Source organism: Phocoena phocoena, chromosome 11, assembly GCF_963924675.1.
Source record: "Phocoena phocoena chromosome 11, mPhoPho1.1, whole genome shotgun sequence".
Taxonomy (NCBI): Eukaryota; Metazoa; Chordata; class Mammalia; order Artiodactyla; family Phocoenidae; genus Phocoena; species Phocoena phocoena.
In genome coordinates this window covers 40,404,996-40,426,292 of record NC_089229.1, presented here as the reverse complement: position 1 = coordinate 40,426,292, position 21,297 = coordinate 40,404,996, and the positions used below count along the sequence as shown (strand labels likewise).

The 21,297-nt window shown below is 34.8% G+C and overlaps 1 protein-coding gene across 2 annotated transcripts in view; it reads left to right on the top strand.

Annotated features, from left to right (window-relative positions):
- Positions 1 to 21,297, top strand: part of NAV3 (neuron navigator 3) — a 361,382-nt gene that overhangs the window by 279,649 nt on the left and 60,436 nt on the right. For both annotated transcript variants that reach the window (XM_065887341.1, XM_065887340.1), the window contains exons 17-22: positions 1,766 to 1,807; positions 3,204 to 3,364; positions 8,443 to 8,631; positions 11,534 to 11,586; positions 17,221 to 17,244; positions 19,423 to 19,500. In XM_065887341.1, coding sequence (XP_065743413.1) covers positions 1,766 to 1,807; positions 3,204 to 3,364; positions 8,443 to 8,631; positions 11,534 to 11,586; positions 17,221 to 17,244; positions 19,423 to 19,500 — 547 coding nt within the window. The remainder of the gene's footprint in view (positions 1 to 1,765; positions 1,808 to 3,203; positions 3,365 to 8,442; positions 8,632 to 11,533; positions 11,587 to 17,220; positions 17,245 to 19,422; positions 19,501 to 21,297) is intronic.

Genomic DNA, 21,297 nt, shown 5'->3' with positions numbered 1-21,297 from the left:
AAATATCATAAACAAACAACCAAATTCTTTAACAGTTTTTCCTCTAACTGCTCTAGGTCATTGGTGGCCTTTGGTTATAACTATTAATAGTTCACCTTTGTTTTGTTCATTTTGTTTTTTGTGACCAAACCAAACCTTAAAAATAATTTAAAGTTGTAGCCAAATTTTAAATTTTCTGGCTTGTTTTTAACTATCAGACCTGGCTCCCCTGCCTTTATAACCGTGCACTGAAACAGTGCCTGTCTTCTTCAGACTGTTGGTTAAAATTCCTCCTTCACTTGTGCAGGCGTAAGAGTTTTCGACTTTTCAGTGTTTGTGAAAACTGTCTATATTATAAAATCATTAATATCCAGATTCAAACAGATATTTCTGCTTAAAGTTTTAACTTATATTGGTAAACTTAAATTTTTTTCTGATTTTTCTTTCATTAAATTCTCTGCATCATACAAACACATAATGTTTATACAATTAATAACATGGGCAAAACAGTGCCTATTTTCAATGTACTCTGAAATGTTAAAATTGAATAAATTTGCACACATGAAAGAGATAATCTTTAAAATGGCTTATGACTGTATTAATGTTTCAGCATTGTGTAGTTTATATTTAGAGGTCTCTCATATTTGTTCAGTATGATTCCTTTTTGTTTGTTGGTTTATCTACACTACTAAAAACACATCTATAGTCACGATGTATGCTAGAACTGGCCTCTACATAATATAGTAATTACCCTATGTGGACATTCCCAAAACATAAAGTAAAAGTTGTATGATGCTTTTGGATGCTTTCTATTGCAGTGCTAAATAATGGAGTACACATAGAAGAAAACATTTTAGCTTTGATTTTGAGTGATTAAATTTCAAGTCAATGTGTTTGCATTCATGTTGTATCATCCCCATTATGCATATCATGTGTATTTAATTTTGATCACTTGAGGTTCTAATGGAAGAGATGTATCATTCTGCAAATTCAAATTAATTTTATTATTTGCTTAGCCACATCAAAGATTATAACAGAAATTCCTAGACTTATCCCACCTAGTTGTTGACACCCTCTTCCTTTATTTTTAGGAAGGCCACTTCTCATTTTCTCCAGACACATTCTTTCTTCCCCTTCTAAGACCAAATGGGAATTTTTAAAAATAGAAACTGAAAACTTATAGCCTTTTAAACAGCTAACTTATAATTTCTAAAAGGTGGCGTCATTTAATTTCCTTAAAATATTTAAATGATGCCAGAAACATTACATTTCAACCAGACATTATGTATTATTTTTCCTCTCTTATGTGTAAGTGGGATTACATCTGCCTTTATTTTTATTAAAGATTGTTTAAATACAAAAAATAAGTATTAAAAGGTGTTTTATATCTTCTCTGTCCATTGGAAGTTGTCACTTTAACTTAGGCAGGGAAGATCTTTCTTATTTCCTCCTCTATGATTCTCCTGCATGTGAAATCATAGCAGAAGTCTAGTTATTTGCATGGGGAAGGAAAAACTACCAGAGGACTAGGTAAATAGAATCTAGAGGAGAATTATGTTAACATATAATCTATCTTCTCATAGTCCTGTCACTAAATTATCATCGAAGGTGTCACAACAATGGACATCTGGTCTCCTTTGGTTGGCCTTTTCCAATGAGTTAAGCATTAAATATGTGTTACAAAAAGACTTATTTTGTGTAATTCAAACAGAACCATTTATGTTGGATGTGTAATTTCAAAGTTTTGTTTACATTATGTCCTTAGGGGTTTTCTTTGTTTTAACAGCATGCAGCTTGACAGAAATACACTACCCAAAAAGGGACTAAGGTATATATTTCTCTCAGCACAATTGCTGCCTTTCTCTGTTGTTACGTAAACTTTTTGTGCTGTCTCCTTACCTCTTTCCTTTTTTGTTTGCGAAGAAGCACCTGACATTGAGGATGAAATCACTTTTAATCCTGATGTTTTCTCTGGCCTGAGGAGTTGGTGAGATGGCCCTCAGGTAGAGATTTTGTTAGAGGCCAAAACTCAGTAAATTCAATCTAATGTAAAAGCCATTATTTGGGGGGCAGCAACTTTTAGTTGAATTCAGAACTCATTTCTGAAAATTAAAACAAAATTTTAATTTTCCTAACATTTGCATCTTGGAGGCATATGCTTGCAAAACCTCGCCCCATATAGTCTACAGATGTGGCCAGTGAATGTTGAAAAGTTGAAGGATGCTCGAATTTGAATCAAAGAAAACATATTTTCATCGTCAGATGACAAATACTGTAATTAAGGTATAATTTTTAAAGAATCCTTTTGGTAAAAACTCAGAAGAACTTTATTTTCTATTTTTCAGGAGTGCTGGTAGCTATCAGATCAATATAGACATGAATTAGTCTAGTATTACATCATAATATCAAAATAATTATTCCGTTCCTCATAAAAAATAAAATGAAAATTTAATGCATGGCCATCCTTTACTGTACACTTTTATCTAAGAAGATATGGAAGGAACTATGAATAGAGATATAACACTATATGAACATAAGTCAACTGCTCTTTGGTTCTAAGAATTGACTTACTCTGGTAAAAGTGAATTCTGGCCAAATAGGTCTTTCTCTGTTATCCTCCTCCTCTCCACATTCTTAGCAAGAGCAAACAGCTTGCAATTATTCCATTCTAAGATTTCATTCCAGAAATTTATTTTCCAATAAAGGAAGTCCATTTCTCTCTCCATTTTTAAAAAAAAGATCCAGACATGGTGTCAAGTGGCATTTTAACCAAAAAAGTGTTTTTCCTTTTTTTTTTAAAAATGATCTGTCAATTTGTGTTCTATTTCCTATGTCTTCCTGTGAGCATCACTGCAATTCCCTTGGCTTCTGGCCTACTACTGTCCACCATATTTAGTCTGTTTTTCACCTTCTTCATATCCTTCTAAACACTGTGCTTTTGAGCCCTTCTCAATTAACCTGGCTGTCTGCTCACTGCTTATGATTTTCAGCTACATATCTCACAGAAGCATAACTTTCTTTTCCAAATCCTTTATTTTTTTTCCTGTGAGATTCACACAGATGGTGTCAAATCATCTGGAAGAGCTAAGCAATTTTAATTAGATTCAATCTGTTTGAGAATGTTGCTCAGTCTGACTAGTAAGCTCCTCTCAATTGTTTTCTCGTCTCAGTATTGCCTTGCCCTTGCAGATGTGCTGAAGTGTCTTAGCTGTGCTGTTTTGCAGATATACCCCGTCATCTCGGCAGGCCAACCAAGAAGAGGGCAAAGAGTGGTTACGCTCCCATTCGACTGGAGGGCTGCAGGACACTGGCAATCAGTCGCCCCTGGTCTCCCCTTCTGCCATGTCATCTTCGGCAACGGGAAAATACCACTTTTCCAACTTGGGTAAAATATTCTAAAACATCAGTTTCATCTTGTTCCTTTCACCACCTACTCTCCCAGGAGCCCTGGCATCTCTCCATAAGAATGGTTCATTTAAAGAGGAGTTAAAGACACCTTCACAGTACCTTTTATTTGTATGCTTACTGTCCACAAAATAATTTCCAAACATTATGCAGTTTATTGCTCATGACAACAAGTTGACATAGGCAATACTGTTGTTATTTTATAGTCTAAGATCCAGAGGCAAAAAGAGATTATTTGACTTAAAAAAAAAAAAGAAAAAAAGGCTCACCCCTTGTAAGAGGCAGAGGCAGTAATTGATACCAGAACACCTGACTTTAAGTCTAAGGGTTTTCTCAGAGTCCTCTTAAAAACCAGTAAAACACCTCCTTACTTTCTGTTTAATTTTTTTTAATCCTTATAAGAACATGAATTATCTTTTTGTAGAAAATAGAAATAATTAGGAAGAAGAAAAATATGTGATTCCATGACTCCACGATCACTTCTTTGATCATTTTAAAGTTAAAACTCTCCTTAAAATGCATATGAGAATTCCTATTAAGATAATACCCTGTGAACATTTTTGGATAAATGCACTGAAAAGAAATGACTATTTGAGCCATTGGATTACTTTTGTTTAGCATAATTTGTATGAAATATAAAATCATTTGTGTAAATGTCATAGAAAACACAGGGAAAGTGGCGAAATAAAGTCTAAACATGACAGTTATCATTTAATGGATCCAATGCTTTTAAAAATAGATTTCTTTTCTATAAAGTCACATATAAAATAGTATCATTTTTTTCTCTTTTCACTTGAGAAGTTTTTTTGTAATGATAGACCAACAGATTGTCCAAATTCTTTAATAATTTGGGCTTTTCAACTTTCCGCCCTGTAGGGATAGTCAAAGCTATTTCTCTTCTATTGTAACTATTCCTGCTATACAGAATAGAGCTTTTGGCAATGAAAAAAACAATTATTTTGGTCATGGTTCCACATGCACTAATGAATATCTATCAAACACCAAGTTTTTGTTGCTAAACCTGCACAATGATGAGACTTTTTTGCCTCATAATGGCAAAGAATGGTATAACTTTTACTTTGAGTTGTAGTTATAAAACACAGCAGGAAGCTTAAAACTTTGACTTCAAAAAGTGAAATAAAAATGTTTTGATAGAGTCATAGACATATGAAACAAAATCTAATTTTATGCAACATTGGAATCAAACCCATGTCACCTAGTTGGCTAAGTTTGCTGGGTATCTCATGTCTCCTGTCAGTCTTTTGATTACTTGACATTAATTTGAGTATTTGAGTCCCCACTCCATTATTTTCCCATTGTTGTTATTCTGACTCTATCTAGTCCATCTTTCTTTGAGAAGAAAAAAAACTCACTACTTACTATGTCTGATCTTAGCAAGTCATTTAACCTCAACTTTCTCATCTGTTGAATGGCTTCATAATACCTAGGTTATATTGTGAGGCATGACTAATGTGTGCAAAGACACAGGAGATTATCAGACTTGGTGGACTCTGCTACATCATCATTTTTATTGGAAAGAGATGTCTTACACTGTCAGAGACAATTGCAGTAGATTTCAAATTGATCTTACTGCCTCTACTCAAATCTCAACATTTTCACCCAGTGGGACTTATGAAGAAAGATCTTCCCATACATGTCAACACACTCTCATGTGCCTAGCCATATTTTATAAGGATATGTGGATTCAAATCAGGTGTTCTGAGATCTCTATGTTGTATTATTTTACAAGTAAAAACGATGACTAATTTTAAAATCATGAAAATTACTTTTAGAGAATTTGGGTTGTATTTCCAGATCACTGGAACTTATAATTATTGGGTAAGAAAGTAGATACTATTAAAATGCAGTCATATATAAGAGTTACTTTATTATTAAATTTAAAAAATATATCAAATGTAGCTCTTTAATTTGAATATGGATAGCATTGTCCTACATTTTACTTTGGTCATCACTTGTTTTCAATTTGATCATTATTTTTTCTGAATGATCAGTAAGATAAGTGATTATTACTAACATTCAAGAGTTGCAGTGTCCATGTTTTTTTATCCTTACCCATTAAAATATATCAAGACATAAAATTTTTAGAAATATTACTGTAAAAATCATGTATATATAACAAACATTTAAAATTTAAGATCACTACTATTATGTCATTATTAGTAGACTACTGTGAGCTACTGCCAAAGTAAACTCTGGTTTGTATATAGTTTCTGGCATGATAGCTATGTTAGAAACCATTCCTACCCAAGAAAGCATAACAGAATATATTTATATAAAAAATAATAAATTATTGGATGCAGTTTCATTTACTATTGGTCACAGCCCTTGTGAGGCATCCCATAACCTAGTGAGACTCATTGTCATAGTCCCACGAGTGATAATTGCTCAGATTCATTTTTCACCTTGCCTCAAGGGTTACCATGTAGAAGCATTATTATCAACCTGTCACTTTCAAATTCTGTATAGTTGATGGACCCTTTTTCATACAGAGTGATGTTTAAACACCTTTGTATAGGAAGTTTCTTTGCTTTACTCCCAAAGGTCCCTCTATCTCGAATGTCCTTCTACTCCCCTCTCCATATTCACCCTTCAAGCCATTCAGAATTAAGCCCTTTCTTCTATACTTATGGAAGAATAGAATCTCAGAATTGGAAGAGACCTACATCTGGTTCAATCGTGCATCTATTATGTAAATTCTAATGACAGCTCTAGCTTCTCCTCTAAACCCACCAATGACAGAAACTACCTAAATCTAGATATATCACACATTTGAAGTTCTTTAAATGATCAAATAAACATTTCTTGAATCTCCACCTAGTTCCCAGTTATATTCCCAAATTCCACAAAATAAATTAAAATTACGTTACATATGACAACTCTTATTAAAACAACATCATAAACTCACTAACTGATGTGTCTAGATGTGGCAGCAAAGTCAGGGGGCAACTTGGAGGTATTTAAAAACCCACTCCATATTTCTGTCAGTTCCTATTCTCAAATCATTACAAATAAACATATAATTTAATAAAAACAGTGGCTTTGGTATGATATATAGCTTAAGACAAAGTCAGTAGTCCTCTTTTCCCTAATACATAGTCACATCTATATCTGTCCTGTTAGAAATGTTTACATGTCTTCTCCTGGCTTTGAATGGGTCTTAGAGGCCATTTATTCTGCCATTTTTATTTTTTAATTCATGAAGAAACTGAAGGGTAGAAATGGAGGTATTTGCCTAAAGCAAATGGAAAGCAAAGCCACCACTAGAAGCCCTGTACTAATTTGTGTCCCATTACAAAAATTCTCTGTCTGTCATACTTTTGTCTTCTATTGCATAACTTTTCTCAGTCTGTTCTATGTTATTAATTTCTCTACCTTTCAGTCACCTCCCCTAGAGGTCACTCTTGAAGCCAGGGATCTTGCCATATTTATCTTTCTATTCAACCACAATAACAAAAAAGCAAACCCGTCATAGATTTTAACTTAATTGAACATTCTTAAATAAAATGAATATCTTTCCAATGGAGAAGCTATCAGAAGTGCTTATAAATACAAACTATTCCTTTTAAAATCTACCCTAATCCTCATTACTATTTCACTTTGAATGAGCTAATTGTTATGTTTTAAAATTATAGAAGGATACTTACTTGGATATCTCTGCAACCATTCTGTAAGAATTATGCAAAGCCAAACAATGAATGAAATGTCTTTCTAACCTCTATATACATATACTAAAATGATGTACTTCATTGCGTTGAATACTTCATTTATTTAGCAAAAAGTCAATTCATACTGTGGACCTAGAAGAGTCTGATTTACCCCAATCCAGATACCTTAAACATAAACATTCAAGTCTAGAATGTCCTTTGGAGTATCTTTTGGCTGTCCTCAGCAATCAGATTGATTGTCACTGCTGACTGAAGGAATGTGCCTGAAAGATCTCTCTCTCTTACTCTCTTGCTCTCTCTTCTTTTCTTCTTTCTTTCCTTCTTTCCATCCTTTCTTCCCTCCTTCCAATGGATTGGGGACTTTGCAAATCCCCAGTTTCTTTCTTTCTTTATTATGTGTCACATATGCACACATAGGTACAGTTCTTAGGTTTTTTATTTCTTTTCTTGGTCTTTTTTTACTGTAATTCATAGCTAGCTGTATCAGAGTTGTTCTGTGGATTGATTCATTAATACCTGTAAAGTATCCAGCACAGTGCCTGGCAAATAGGAGATAATCTCCTTAAGTTATCTCATAGTATGTACTCCTCCTATTTTAGTTTGTTCTGAGATCCAGTAATTACATTAAGAAATGTAGTCTCTGTGTCACAGGAAAAAATAGCATATTCAGTCAACCACATCTTTCTTTAAATTGATGATTATCAGTTGGCCTAAAAAGTTGAGTGTCATTAGAACTATTTGGCAATAAGCACTAGGTAAATAAATTCACATTCCAAATTACAGACTTAAGGTACTGCTTTGGAAAAACAAGTTTATGACTTTTGACAGTCTCACCGTGACATTCTCATCTTAGACACAGTAGAAAGTAGTTTTATGTGATTAACCTCACGATGAGCTATAGATACCACATACATTAGATTATATTTCATTTTTATTTGCCTCTATTATAACCTAACTTTGATAATAATGATGGTACTGATTATGAACTGCCAAAAATTTAGAACTCAAAATGACTGAAAGTCTTTGGTTGGAAGCTTCAAACGTTTCTTCCTGGGAAATTTAAATTTCTTGTGTTTTATATTCCTTTCTATTTTTGCTTTCCCCATTAAAGTCATCTATTTTTCTCTAAAAAGAAATGTGCAGCTTCTAGGAACACAATCTTTTCTTCATAATGAGCAGCAGGAAATACCATGTTATTTCTAGCAAAAAACAGTAGAGGTGACTCGATGGTTTTGTTTAATACTGCTTTAAAAATGGACATACTGCTTGCCATGAAAGTGCTAGAAAAAAAGAGGACTCCACTGTAACTGCTATTGAAAATTTCAGAGGCAGACATCCCAGAATAATAGGCCGTGTGTGCTTTGTTTTTCAGTGAGCCCGACAAATCTGTCTCAATTTAACCTTCCTGGGCCCAGCATGTTGCGCTCAAACAGCATCCCAGCCCAAGACTCATCCTTCGATCTCTACGACGACTCCCAGCTTTGTGGGAGTGCCACATCTCTGGAGGAGAGGCCACGGGCCATCAGCCATTCAGGCTCATTCAGGGACAGCATGGAAGAAGGTAGGCATCGGGGGAAATAAAGATGAAGTTACTTTAGTTAACTCAGACATGAAAACTACACTCACATCACAAGGATTCCCTCAACAAAGTAAATAAGTATAACTCTCACTTGGGAGCCCTGAAGCTTGAAGAAATTTTAGTCTGCATTAGCTTCTGTTTCTTTCTGTATTTGGAAATATGCCAGAAATTGTTTCGATTAATACTTGGCTATAGAGCAGTTCAGAGTAAGTCTGGTGTTCTCATACAGAAATCTGTGTAATTTTAGAGACTATTTACCCTGGTGTGCCAAATATCCAAGTGACTGTTTTGTTTGACACCTCAGTTTAAAAACCATAAAAGATACATAAACCAGAAAAAATTCTCTTATGAAACAACCACAAGCTGCCGACTTTTATTCTCAGAAACTCCCTCTGGTGTTAGTTTTTATTATCATATTATCTTAGAATTCATATTGGGCCTGCTTTTTGCTTTATAAGTTACATTTCCTTATCCATTACATTAAGATTCTCACCTGACCTAATAAATGTCTTTGTAGTTGTAAAGTTCTACATGAATACTTTATAACAAAAACTCTTTGAAAAACTCAGGAGGCTTAATTGATTTTCAAATGTACGTAATTTTCTAAACTGTATAACCTCAAATGTCAAACTTGATGACAACATTTGAGAGATTTTCTTCTTTGATTTAATGAATGATTTTTAAGTACCCACACAGGAAAATTGTGGCACACATATTATAAAGCATATCAGCTAAGGATAAAATAGAGGTAAACAGAGAAGTTCAAATAGATTAGAATAAAATCAGACGTGTAATCAGCCCTACTATCCTAGTCCTTAGTAAGTCTGTATAAAAAAAGGGACTCTAGATCTTGAAGCATACCAAGGGTTTAAACCTCTGGTCATCCACTTATCTGTGGTATGAACATGAGCTAGTTTTGTAACTTTATTAGTCCTGATTTCTATATGTGTAATTTCTAAGGATGAAAACAGAGTCAAGAATAGTTCTGTTCCCTTCTCTTTCCCCTTCCTACCTTCCTATTTAAAGTATCTTCTGACTGTAATTGAGGTAGCTGTGAAAGTTGACTCCTGGTTTTCAGGTCACCGCTGTACATTTATTTAACACGCTGGCACTAAATCAGTTGACCGTAGTTGCCACTGCCTTTTGGGATATTAACCAAACCACTGAATTCACCATGACAGGTAGTGAATTCTACCCTGAGGGTCTGCTGATTGCTTCAAGTGTAGACAAAATGTAATTAATCTGAAATGTAAAGTCATCACCTTTCTGAAATGGTTCTTTCACAGACAGGCCTCTTATAATACTGGAAAAATGATTTGCTAAGCATACTGATGGCTTTCTAGGGTGCTTCACTGACAGAGCAAATGCTCTTTATATGCTGGGAAATTCTGGCCTTCCATGTATGAGAATTAAATAATCTGAACTGTTGAAAGCCAGCCCCAGTGGGCGAGATGGCTTTTTGATGTCTATACATTGAATACTGAATTATTATAATTCTTAAATTATGCTCTAAAATAAAGGAATTGTTGGACAGGAAATGTAAGGGACTTTATTGATTCCCTGCCCAGTGCTCACAGTGAAAGATGAGGAAACTGAGCCACAAACTTTAAGGTTATAGACCTAAGCAGCAGAAAAAGGCTAAAAATGCGATCTCCTGATTCATCGTCCACCTTCCTACTGATGCACCATATGCTAACAGTCTAAGTTCACACCAGTGTTATTAGAAGTTGAAAGAATGTGCTTTTGTTTAAAGATGACTAGCATTTTTCACACCTCACAGAGTGATTTGCTCAAGCTAGGACTCTGGGAGCCGTCCTTTATTCCGCTTTTGACCCACATCAGTTTTAAAGAGGTTCTTCCTGGTGTCTCTCAAAATCATCCCTTTATTTTCATCCCAACTGCCTCTATCCTACACACTTTTCCCGGTCCTCTCCAGACCAGGTCGTGAGCACCCCCAGGTGCTTTTGTAGTACCCAGAACATTGCTCTTAATAGTATTTATATGACCCTGTTGTGATTATCTTTTTAGTTACGTATCTTTCTACTTTTTGGGCTCCTAGGATTGTGGCATTCAATTTTACAGTCCCAGCATCTAGCAAGGGCCTGTCACATTGTGTGCGTTTGACTAATGTTTATTTAATGGATGAGTAAGCAGAAATAACCTTATATTATCCCACAATGAAAAGAGGAAGAACTTTTCTACAAATATTATTAAGCACAATTTTATCCACCTTTTGGGCTTAATATTGTACATTGGACTTGCAGAAATATAAATCATTCTGTTAATTGTTTAAGATTGGTATTTTGATGCACCTGCCTAAAAGACAGTATGCAATTTCCATCCTTAATTTCAATGAGACACTACCTTGAAATAAGAAGTACTTTCTTTTACTAAAATTATGAAGGAAACCATACTTCTCCATTAGAATGGGTATAATCAGCTCATCACAGATAATGTTGGAAGAGCTTGTTTCCCTGAAAGTTTATGGAGAAAAAAATTGAAAATGGATCTTTGTTGTATAAAAATGAAATTAAATAAAATACATAAAGTTTTTTTAAAGTTTAAACTTTCATGGCAACTTTAGGTGTCCACGATTTTCGGATTATTTATTATGTGGGAGTTTACTCTAGTTTTCAATACGTGCAAAGCATGCTAGAAGGGCTTGCACTTGTCAGTTCTTCTCTGTAATGTGGTGGAGGAGGTACTTTAGGGACCTTTCCATGGCTCAACATTTTCGATCTCTAAAAAATGACAGCAGACTTGTTCTCAGATTCTTATGTTATTTTTATTTCCTTAATCACCTATTCTTCACTCTTCAGTAAAGGTCTGGTGGTTCTGAGCAGACTTCATTACTTCACCTCTTGTTCTTTTTTGCTTTCTTCAGTTCATGGCTCTTCATTATCACTGGTCTCCAGCACTTCTTCCCTTTACTCTACGGTAAGTGTTGACTGTTAAGAAAACGCTTTTGCCTTTGCCAAGCACACAAATGGTTAAATAGGTTGGCATTTACACAGAAGCCGCGCAATTAAATAAGGGTATACTCTAAGCTCCTGCATACTGATAAGGTGGTGGGTGCTCTCCCAGCCCTTCTATGGCTCATTTGTATGTGCTTCCACTTGACTTTTATGTACTCATTGTAATCAATGAGCGGATAGAAAACTGAATCTCATAAAACCCGATGGGCTATGACTCGGAATCCCTGAAACCATGTATGATGATCCACCATAATCTTATAATACTGACTACTTTTCCTTGTTCGGTTCCCTGAGCCATGACTGGTAATTGTTCTATGGTATCTTCTCCATTTTCTTTCATAAGTTCATTTTTTGAGAACTTATGGGTAAAAGCGTAAAAGGCTTGGTGACTTTTTAAACTGTATCTTCTGAAAGAGTGTGATTTTAGAAACTTCATTTCTTAAGAGAGGAATGCCAGTGTATCAGCGTATTTTCCCAATGTGTGAAATTGTATTTTGTTTTTGCCAAGATGAGTCTTCTGTCCACTTATTAAAATTTCATCATTTTCAAAAAGTCTACAGGCAGTTACGTTTTACGAAAAGTTTCCTTCATCCTAGGTTAGAGCAGGGTATATTTTAGTTGATGAATCTCACTGAGTCTTGAGCACTATGAATAATCCCTAATCCTGTATCGAAAGGTTCATGAAAAGTTCAAGGCCTCAGCTGTCACTGAATAATTAAGCATTAAGGGCAATACTAATTTTTTCATTCGTTTTCATTAAGTTCAAATGTTATGGCCCTCTTTTTATATTTATTGCTTTAAAGTGTTACTCAAGATCAGACTATCATTAGCAGAGGCAATATTTTTCTTATCATTTCTCCTTTTAATGATTAACATTGCCAATCGATTCTATGAATAATGAAATCACTGTTAGTGTTTAGGTACATCTGCTGTTTTAGGCAAACGGATAAAGAAGTGAGAAATGTAAAAATGTATCGGAAAAAACACAAAGAAATATGTCATGTTCCTCCCATTGGGCCAATGCCACTGCTTGACGGGAGATATATTCTGACTTAAACCCTTGCAATTGAAGTCTCTATATAACATTAAAAGATGCAGCATCATTATAGTCATATTTTAAATATATAAAAAACAATATTTGGATAAGAAACTACCTTCATGAAGCCTGAGAAAAACTCAAGAAGAAAAAGAGCATGGGTTGAGGAAAAACAGATGGCTAATTAGTATACAAGAGTCTAATAGACCTTTCTGTGATAATAAAATTATTCTATACCTGTACTAGATTATACAGTAACCACTAGTCACATGTGGCTATTGAGTATTTGAATTGTGTGTGGTATGACAAAGGAAGTGCATCTTTTATTTTAAGTAATTTGATTTTATATAGACACGTGCCTTGTGGCTGCTATACTAGATATTACAGGTTTACAGGGAACAAAGGAGATACATTTAAAAAATTATAGATTTATAGGAGCAGATGTCAAAATAATAGGGTTAAATTAGAAAGTATAAATGAGAAGTATTAAGAGTACAATATGAAATAGGCACAGAGATGAAAATAAAGAAACTATACACACATATTTATGTGATGAAATAGACCCTCATGTTAAGTGTGAAAAGAATGGATTAGGTGATCAAATCACATGAGAAGGTGATATTATTAGGAAATTAAGAAATTTAAATAGTTCTGTTGGAAATGACAGAAATTATATAATTGAACTGACAGCCTGTAGTAAGACAATTAAAATAAACGCATATATGGAGGAGTAATAAAGAGAAAAATCACAGGTGATAGAGGAGTCATTTCTGTCTCCAGTCCCCCATTATCATGCACTGATAGTTAATTGGCAATGAAAAGATATCTGTGAAAGTGCTTTTCAAACTATGAAGTGAAAAGTCAATTTATCATTTTTCTTCATGCCTCCTTAAGGACTCAGGACAAAGGATCAGTTGATTTACATTTTTGCCTGACTCTATCAGGAGTTATTGTGTGACATCAGGCAAGTTGCTAAATTTCTTTGGACTGTACCTGCAACGTGAAGTTGGCAAACAGCAGCCAGATCTAGCCCATCTGCCCCAAGGGATTTCTGCAATAGTTAGAGAAGATAAGGTTCATTACATACCATAAATTACAGAAAATTATAAACTGCATGGGAGCACCATTTATATCATAGTCTTTGTGATTTGCACCTTTTGAAGTTATGCCATGTGCAAGCAACACAGTTGTGCATGATATCCCTTCATAAAATAATTAGGGAACTTGCCGGCGGTCCAGTGGTTAGGACTCCGCACTTCCACCGCCAGAGGCCTGGGTTCAGTCCCTGGTTGGGGAACTAAAATCCCGCAAGCCACGCGGTGTGGAAAAAAAAAAAAATTAAAGTGTTTAGGGGAAAAAGATTATTATTTTTTTTAAAGGACTATTAGACACTCTTTGCTATTATGAGGCAATATACTGCTCTTCCTAACCATAAATATAAACAGTCTTTAACACCATCATTTATGCAACTTATAGAATTATGTGTTTTGATTAAAAATATTAAACTAGGGCTTCCCTGGTGGCGCAGTGGTTGGGAGTCCGCCTGCCGATGCAGGGGACACGGGTTTGTGCCCCAGTCCAGAAAATCCCACATGCCGCGGAGCGGCTGGGCCCGTGAGCCATGGCCGCTGGGCCTGCGCGCCTGGAGCCTGTGCTCCGCCAACAGGAGAGGCCAACAGCAGTGAGAGGCCTGCGTACCGCAAAAAAAAAAAAAAAAAAAATTAAACTAACAAAGATGACTTGTTGTAAAGAACATTTACCTGTCAAATTACAATATAATAAATCCAATTGAAAGGATTATTTCTTCACATATAACTCTTGAAGTCTCTACCAATTATTATTTGGTAAAATTTTCCAAAGTACCTTGTTATAAAGCTGAGTAAATCATCTTACAGAATTTTTGAGCAGAAAGATCCAGGGAGATTACACACTGGTTGGAAATCACAGAGCCAATCTGACCTGCCAAGCTGTTACCTTTGGCAAGCTTTGAGTTTGTATGTTTGTTTTTAAATCTAAGCCAACACTGAAAAAATATGGAGTTTTACCTAAAAATTCAAATTTCTCAGTTCCTTTTGAAAGTAATCGGAATATCTAGCAACACGGAAATGAGATTCCTCCAGGTTTACAGCATCGCCCCTTTTCGATGTTGGCGTGTGAATTCAGGCAAGACCCAGCCTCCACCAATTCTCTTCCTGACACTGAAGCTGAGTTTGCACTGTTAGTTATTACTGTGCTGTTGCATTTATTGCAGGAAAGAAATACTCCTCAGTATCCATATCTATATGAAAAGTGGGGAAAACAGATAACCTAGGAAGGCTGTGTAATTTTTTTTTTAATACCCAGGGCTCTTTTTATTCTTTGTATGTCTAGTCCTGTTAAACATTTAAAATTTTGATCCTTGCAATAGGTGTTTTCTGAGTGGCTGTATATTAAAAATTGTATTGAACCCGTTTTGTACTTGGAATCTAATTTGTATTGATTTAATAAGAGTGAGCGAGGGCTTAGTTAGTTCATTGTGGCGCCCTTCAGCATATTTCCTAACACATAGCTAATACTAAAGTAAACATTTTTTGATTAGTAAATTTGAAAGGATGAATGAATGGCCAAGTAATGGCTTACAGAATAAAGAATCATCTAATATATTTTTATTTAGGCAAGGTGTTTTATATTGTTTACCACCCTTGAGGACATTGGGCCAGCTTCAAAACCATCATTTAAAAATGGCAAGTAATCATATTCCATCATAATGTCATCAATCCATGCCTAACCCGCTGAAAGAAATATTAATATTCTGGCTCATTGCTTCAACTTTATGGTAACACCTACCCAGTGTTGCTAACCACAGGATATGAAAGAAGGCAAAGATTAAAGAAAAAGTTAGTTCTGAAAAGTCAGCAAAGAGAAAGTCATTCTGTACAGTATATATAGAATTAATATGTGATGGTTATGCATGTAACTAGTGTAACTTATTCAGGGCTTTTTTAATGAAAAAATGCGATGACTGTCTTTCTTGACTATTTTTTTTAAATAGCATACAATGCTCTTTTCAATATGCAAGTTACTTACTGAGTATCAGTTCTGTATAATCCTAGCAAGCCTAGAAGCAGGATTTGGACAGAATAAACTGGCAGTAAATATGCAAAATACCAGGGAAACCAAATAGTCAAAGTTAATCATGCCGTATGTCTCAAGGCAAACAACCTCCAGCTTTTGATCCATGAAATTTTTATCTTAAAATTCCTTCATTCTGTCTGATTCAAAAATCAAACTTTATATGAAACATTGAAATTATTATAACTTAAAAATATTGAATCTTCACTTTAAAAAGTTGAGATATAAAACATTAAATCTTTATGTCAGAATTTGTTTTTAAAACAGTTTTCTTATAAAGGCTATTAGGATTCTACTAGTTAACCACTCTTCATTTAACCACTATATTAATAACTGTACATATTTTTTAGGAATAAAGAAAATATAAGATAGAAAAAAAATCCAGTTTAAAAGAGATGCTTATGCATAAAAAATATCCTGAGGGTTATTTTACTTTGTTTTAGTTTATGTTTTCTGGAGGAAAAGAAGAGATAAAAAATGGTTTAGGTACTTCTGTGTCAATTAATCAGGAAATGTCTCGAAAGGAGAGATAGGAGGTAGGAGATTGTTTTTCAGCTTTGGATCTGCTCAAGGCAATGAACAGACTTGTAACGTTCAGCAATATTATGCATTCTCCAGCTTTTTCCAGAATGAGGGAGCTTCCCAAATACAATGGCGCACATAATTCATTTTCTGGCATTTTGCAGCCCAACATGAAGAAGAAAAACAGAGCTAGGAGTTTTCTACAGCTGAGGCCAAAACACCCCTCAAGGTCCTGCAGCAGTGCTCATTTCCATTATCTGTGGAGCCAATGTTTGTCAGCCACTTTTATCACTGCCTTACCACTGGGGGTTTTAATGTTTTGCTGACTTGGAGCCCAATAAACTTATTTAATGATCATTAAGAAAAGCAAATAAAATAGAAACTAATCAGCAGATTTTCTGTGGTTGTCAATATTTTTCCTCTAGTCTTATTTGGCATTCTTTATGATCTATATATCACAGAATAAATTTCCGACTCCTAGGTCTTGGCTAAAAATCTCTGTGATTTCAGAGTATAAATTTCCTAAAATCTGTATGAAAAAAAGATCTACTCTATTATTTTTTTCTGCACTCATATTTTTTAAAGTATAATTTTATACCTTCTTTTGTTTATGGTCTGGATCTTAGGGTAACACCATTTTTTAATTCTATCCTTTGCTTTCAAGACATAGTACATATCCATAAATCAAATAACTGATATTTTTAAAATACCATTAGGTTTATATATAACGAAATATTCATTTGCAGTCCTAAAGGTTCCTGTTTTTACTGTTTTAATTTAATAATATCATATTTTACCATGTTCTTATGTTAGACCAAAATAACATTTTAAATACACAGTATAATTATTTTATTCTTTTATACTTGTAGAATGAATTGACACTAATTATTTATAGTTAAATTCTTTTTCCTTTTTTTTCTTTTACAGGCTGAAGAAAAGGCTCATTCAGAGGTAAAAACCTTGTAGTATTTTTACATTTGACTGCTTTCGTTTACATTTATGATGAAATGAGTGTTTCGACCACTAGAGGGCTCTATGATACAACCCATAACTCTCCAACACTGCTAATAGAAGTGACCCAGCTAGTGATAAATGGTCTTAGATATTTCCTCTTAAAAGAAAATGTAACGAAGTTTTTAGAAGCAAACTCTTTTCTCATGTTCTAGCTTGGAGTCTTAAATCAACATCTAATAAGCTGTCTCTAGCACTTACAAATCTTTGATGGATGAATGAATGAATGTGTGGTCTATTATAGTCTCTTCCCCCACTGCCTGTTAGACTAAGTGAATAGGATTAAGGCAAGTATTGAATTTGAGGCACTAGGCCGCCACAACACAATTTACCAGTATCCCAGCCCATCTACTGTTTGGTGCCAGGACTTTGCTTCTTCTAATCACTTGATGTATAGTGTAGTATATTGTTCTAATCACGTACATTTCACAAATATTTCATTGCAATCACGTACAAATCAGATTGCAGCCTGGAGAGAACATTATTTTTCTTTCCCTTTGTATAAGAGCTGTCCTGGCCAAGGAGAGCAGGGAGACTTTAATTAGGCCTTTATTCAAGGTGTGCTAATGACTATTTGATTGGTTTTACCATGAGCAAGGAAAAATGCATTGGTAACAGCCTATGCAAAGGAATTCTGCCCTTTGAAGTTTTATTTTATTAGACTTTTAAAGTAAAATTTGTGCTGTATTTTTAAAAAATTGAAAAAGTATAAATTATATCAATTTTATCTTTATAATTGCTAGACCAAAGAGTAAATACGGTTTTGAAAAACCTAAACTATTTACATCTCACGAACATGGCAATCGACCACTGACCGCAATATGTATAGCTACTAAGGCATAGAAATACCACATCTGTTTGTCATATTAGTAGTTATCCGCCTCCCCTTTAATTATTTATGCCCCATAGTAGGTTATGGTTCTTTTTTAATGATTTATATTACTTTAAGTTTTCCTAGATTCTATTTTAAAGGAAATCTGATCATGTAATAGAGACTATTAATTTGAGAAAGCTCTTTGAATTTGTATTGTTTTAAGAATAAAATAGATGTTCTCTGCTTTCTGGAACCATTTGCGGTCATCATTTGAATGCAGCTCAAATGCTCTTTGGGTCTGGGTGTATCTCTTTTTTTAAAGGACAGGAGTCAAATGGAATCACATTTACTAAAATTATGTAAATGTCCCCTGTCTCTAATTCCAGTTTAAAGTTTAGTTCTTTTTTAGAGTCTTTTCAGTATTTGCCACCATTTCTTCTCCACAAAAATCTAATGGGTAGGAAAAAAAAAAAAAAAAGACAGTTAATGAACTGTGTCAAGAATGCTCTTTCAAACTAAGGTAGTGTTTTGAAAGTTTAACTACAACAATAGAAGACTTGTTTTTGAAGAAATGAGAATCATCAGAGTAGAATGTTTGGCACCTAAGTAACTAAAATCCCTTGAGACCAGAAGTATACTTGTAGACTTAGTCTCAATTGCTTATGAATATCTTAACCTTACTAATCACTGTCTATATTTCACGGAAACATGAAACATGCAGATTAAACTGTGGAAAGTGCTTAAATTAAAATTTTAAGTATGATATATACTCTCATCTTTTTCTGGTTCACTTTTATTTGAGTGTGGACCTAACCAAACAGGAAAACATTTTAGCATATTTATGTTGGTGGTTTATCTAGCCGTTTTTACAGTATTACTGATTTTTCCCCTTTTTTGAAACTATGGATAATCTGTAGCAGCATTTCTGCCCAGAGCTCATAGTAACTCACTGAAAAAAGGGCATTATAACAAAGACTTGGGAAGGCTTCTCTAAGTGTTAGGAATTAAAACTCCAGCCAATAAAATTATTTTCAAATATGGAATCATTAAATGTTGAATTGGAGCCAACTTTCAGTGACTGCAGGATATTCTACAGCTTCTGAGAAGTTGCCAAAGTATAGGAAATAAAAATAAACGTACAAAAAAATGGATAGAAAAATAAAAAGACCCAGAAAAAATATATATGTATATTTACTGGGGGTAGGATGAGCTAATTATAGTATTGGCTTTTTTGGATTGAATTCTTAGTTTTAAGTTAAAATCTACTAGCGTATTGATTTGATTTTTTTTAAAATTACATTCAGCAAATCCATAAACTACGGAGAGAGCTTGTTGCATCACAAGAAAAAGTTGCCACTCTCACTTCTCAACTTTCAGCAAATGTAAGTCACTTTTGATTTTTTTTGATATATTAAAACAGATGTTTATATAGTAAATGGAATAATTTTAGTAACAGACTCACTAACTTTAAATGTCCAAAATTATACAGACTTTAGGTCACTAAATAGTGGGACTTTCCTGCACGCTGGGTAATCAAACGTAAATCCACATTGATGAGGAATCACAATGTGGTTAAAGTGGCTTTTTGTTTCATGTAAAGTTGGAAACATTAGTAAAAGCTACAAGTCTTATTTCTTTTCTTATTTCTCATTGTTACCAACGCCCAGCCCCACATACGTAAGACTTTCTTCAGCTCCAAGACAATGAGGGGTTGACAGTGATTAACTGTGGAGTATAAAAAATTCTTGTGCCCTGTCTCCTTCAGCACAATTTATTGGACAATTAGTTAAGCAGCCGGTTAATTCTCTAAATGTGGGTTCCTTAGCTGTATTATAAATGAGCTAGAGTTCTCTCAAAAACCTTGGTAGCCTCCTTATAGCAGTTAAAGCAGCTGAGGATCGCAAAAAATGATGATGGCAAAAACCATCAGTTATATTAACATTTACTGAAGATCCTTCAGTGTGCCTGGAGTATACTCAGAGTAGGAGCAGAAATAAAGGCGAACATGTGGCATTGTGCCTGACCCTAGGGAACAACAGTGTTAGAAGCAGCAGTGAGGGGTGAGGAAGCTCCCGCTATTTTGCCATATGTCCTGACACCTTCACTCAACATCAGTCTGCTCACTTCCACCGGGTGGCTTTGGGCCTGTTCCTGCCTCACCACTCTGCTCTTCGTGGAGTTCTTCCATCTGCTCAGCAAAGCTTAACACAGCAAGAGTGAGCAAATGTGGGCTCACTGGGTATGATTTAAATAAGAGATTTTTTTTTTTTTTCGGTACGCGGGCCTCTCACTGTTGCGGCCTCTCCCGTTGCGGAGCACAGGCTCCGGACGCGCAGGCTCAGCGGCCATGGCTCACGGGCCCAGCCGCTCCGCGGCATGTGGGATCTTCCCGGACCGGTGCACGAACCCGTGTCCCCTGCATCGGCAGGCGGACCCCCAATCACTGCGCCACCAGGGAAGCCCTAAATAAGAGATATTTTAAGAATAAAAGTTATTGTGTAATATATTGGGTTGGCAAAAAGTTTGTTTGGGTTTTTCCGTACCATCAATAACCCAAACGAATTTTTTGGCCAATCCAGTACCTTCCACAGTATATAAGTAAATCATTTCACTCACAATGCATTCATTTTAGCACTGTTTTTGAATTAACTTTATCTTTTTAACTTTGGGAGAATCAAATGAATTTGGGATTGGCTATATTTATTTTTTATAGATGTTGTCAGGGGATTCTTAAAATAATAGCAGGTTTTAGAGAACTGTTTAGACAATACTGGAAGAGAACAGTATTATTTAACCCATATTTTTTGTCTAAGAATAATTCTTTAATAGTTCAGAAGCCACTGTAAATTTTATACTACAGGCTATATGTATAGTAGTATAAAGCACTCTTGTCTAGATCCCTGAATTTGTACCCAGAGGACATATTGCAGTGTAAAAGCCGGAACACACTGGGTTGTGTTTGTCTGCAATGAGGAAGGCTCAATGACAGGCCCTATGCTCTGGATAGTAAAGACATAAATGTCTTGAACGATTACTCAGAGTTTTGTTTTATTTTGTAAATGTCTCTTGCATGGACTTATATATCAGTTGTTGGATTAATAAACAGCTGCTATACATAATGGAATTTGGGCTTTTACCCAATATTGTTTATACTGTCTCCATTTAAAAAGTAATACGGT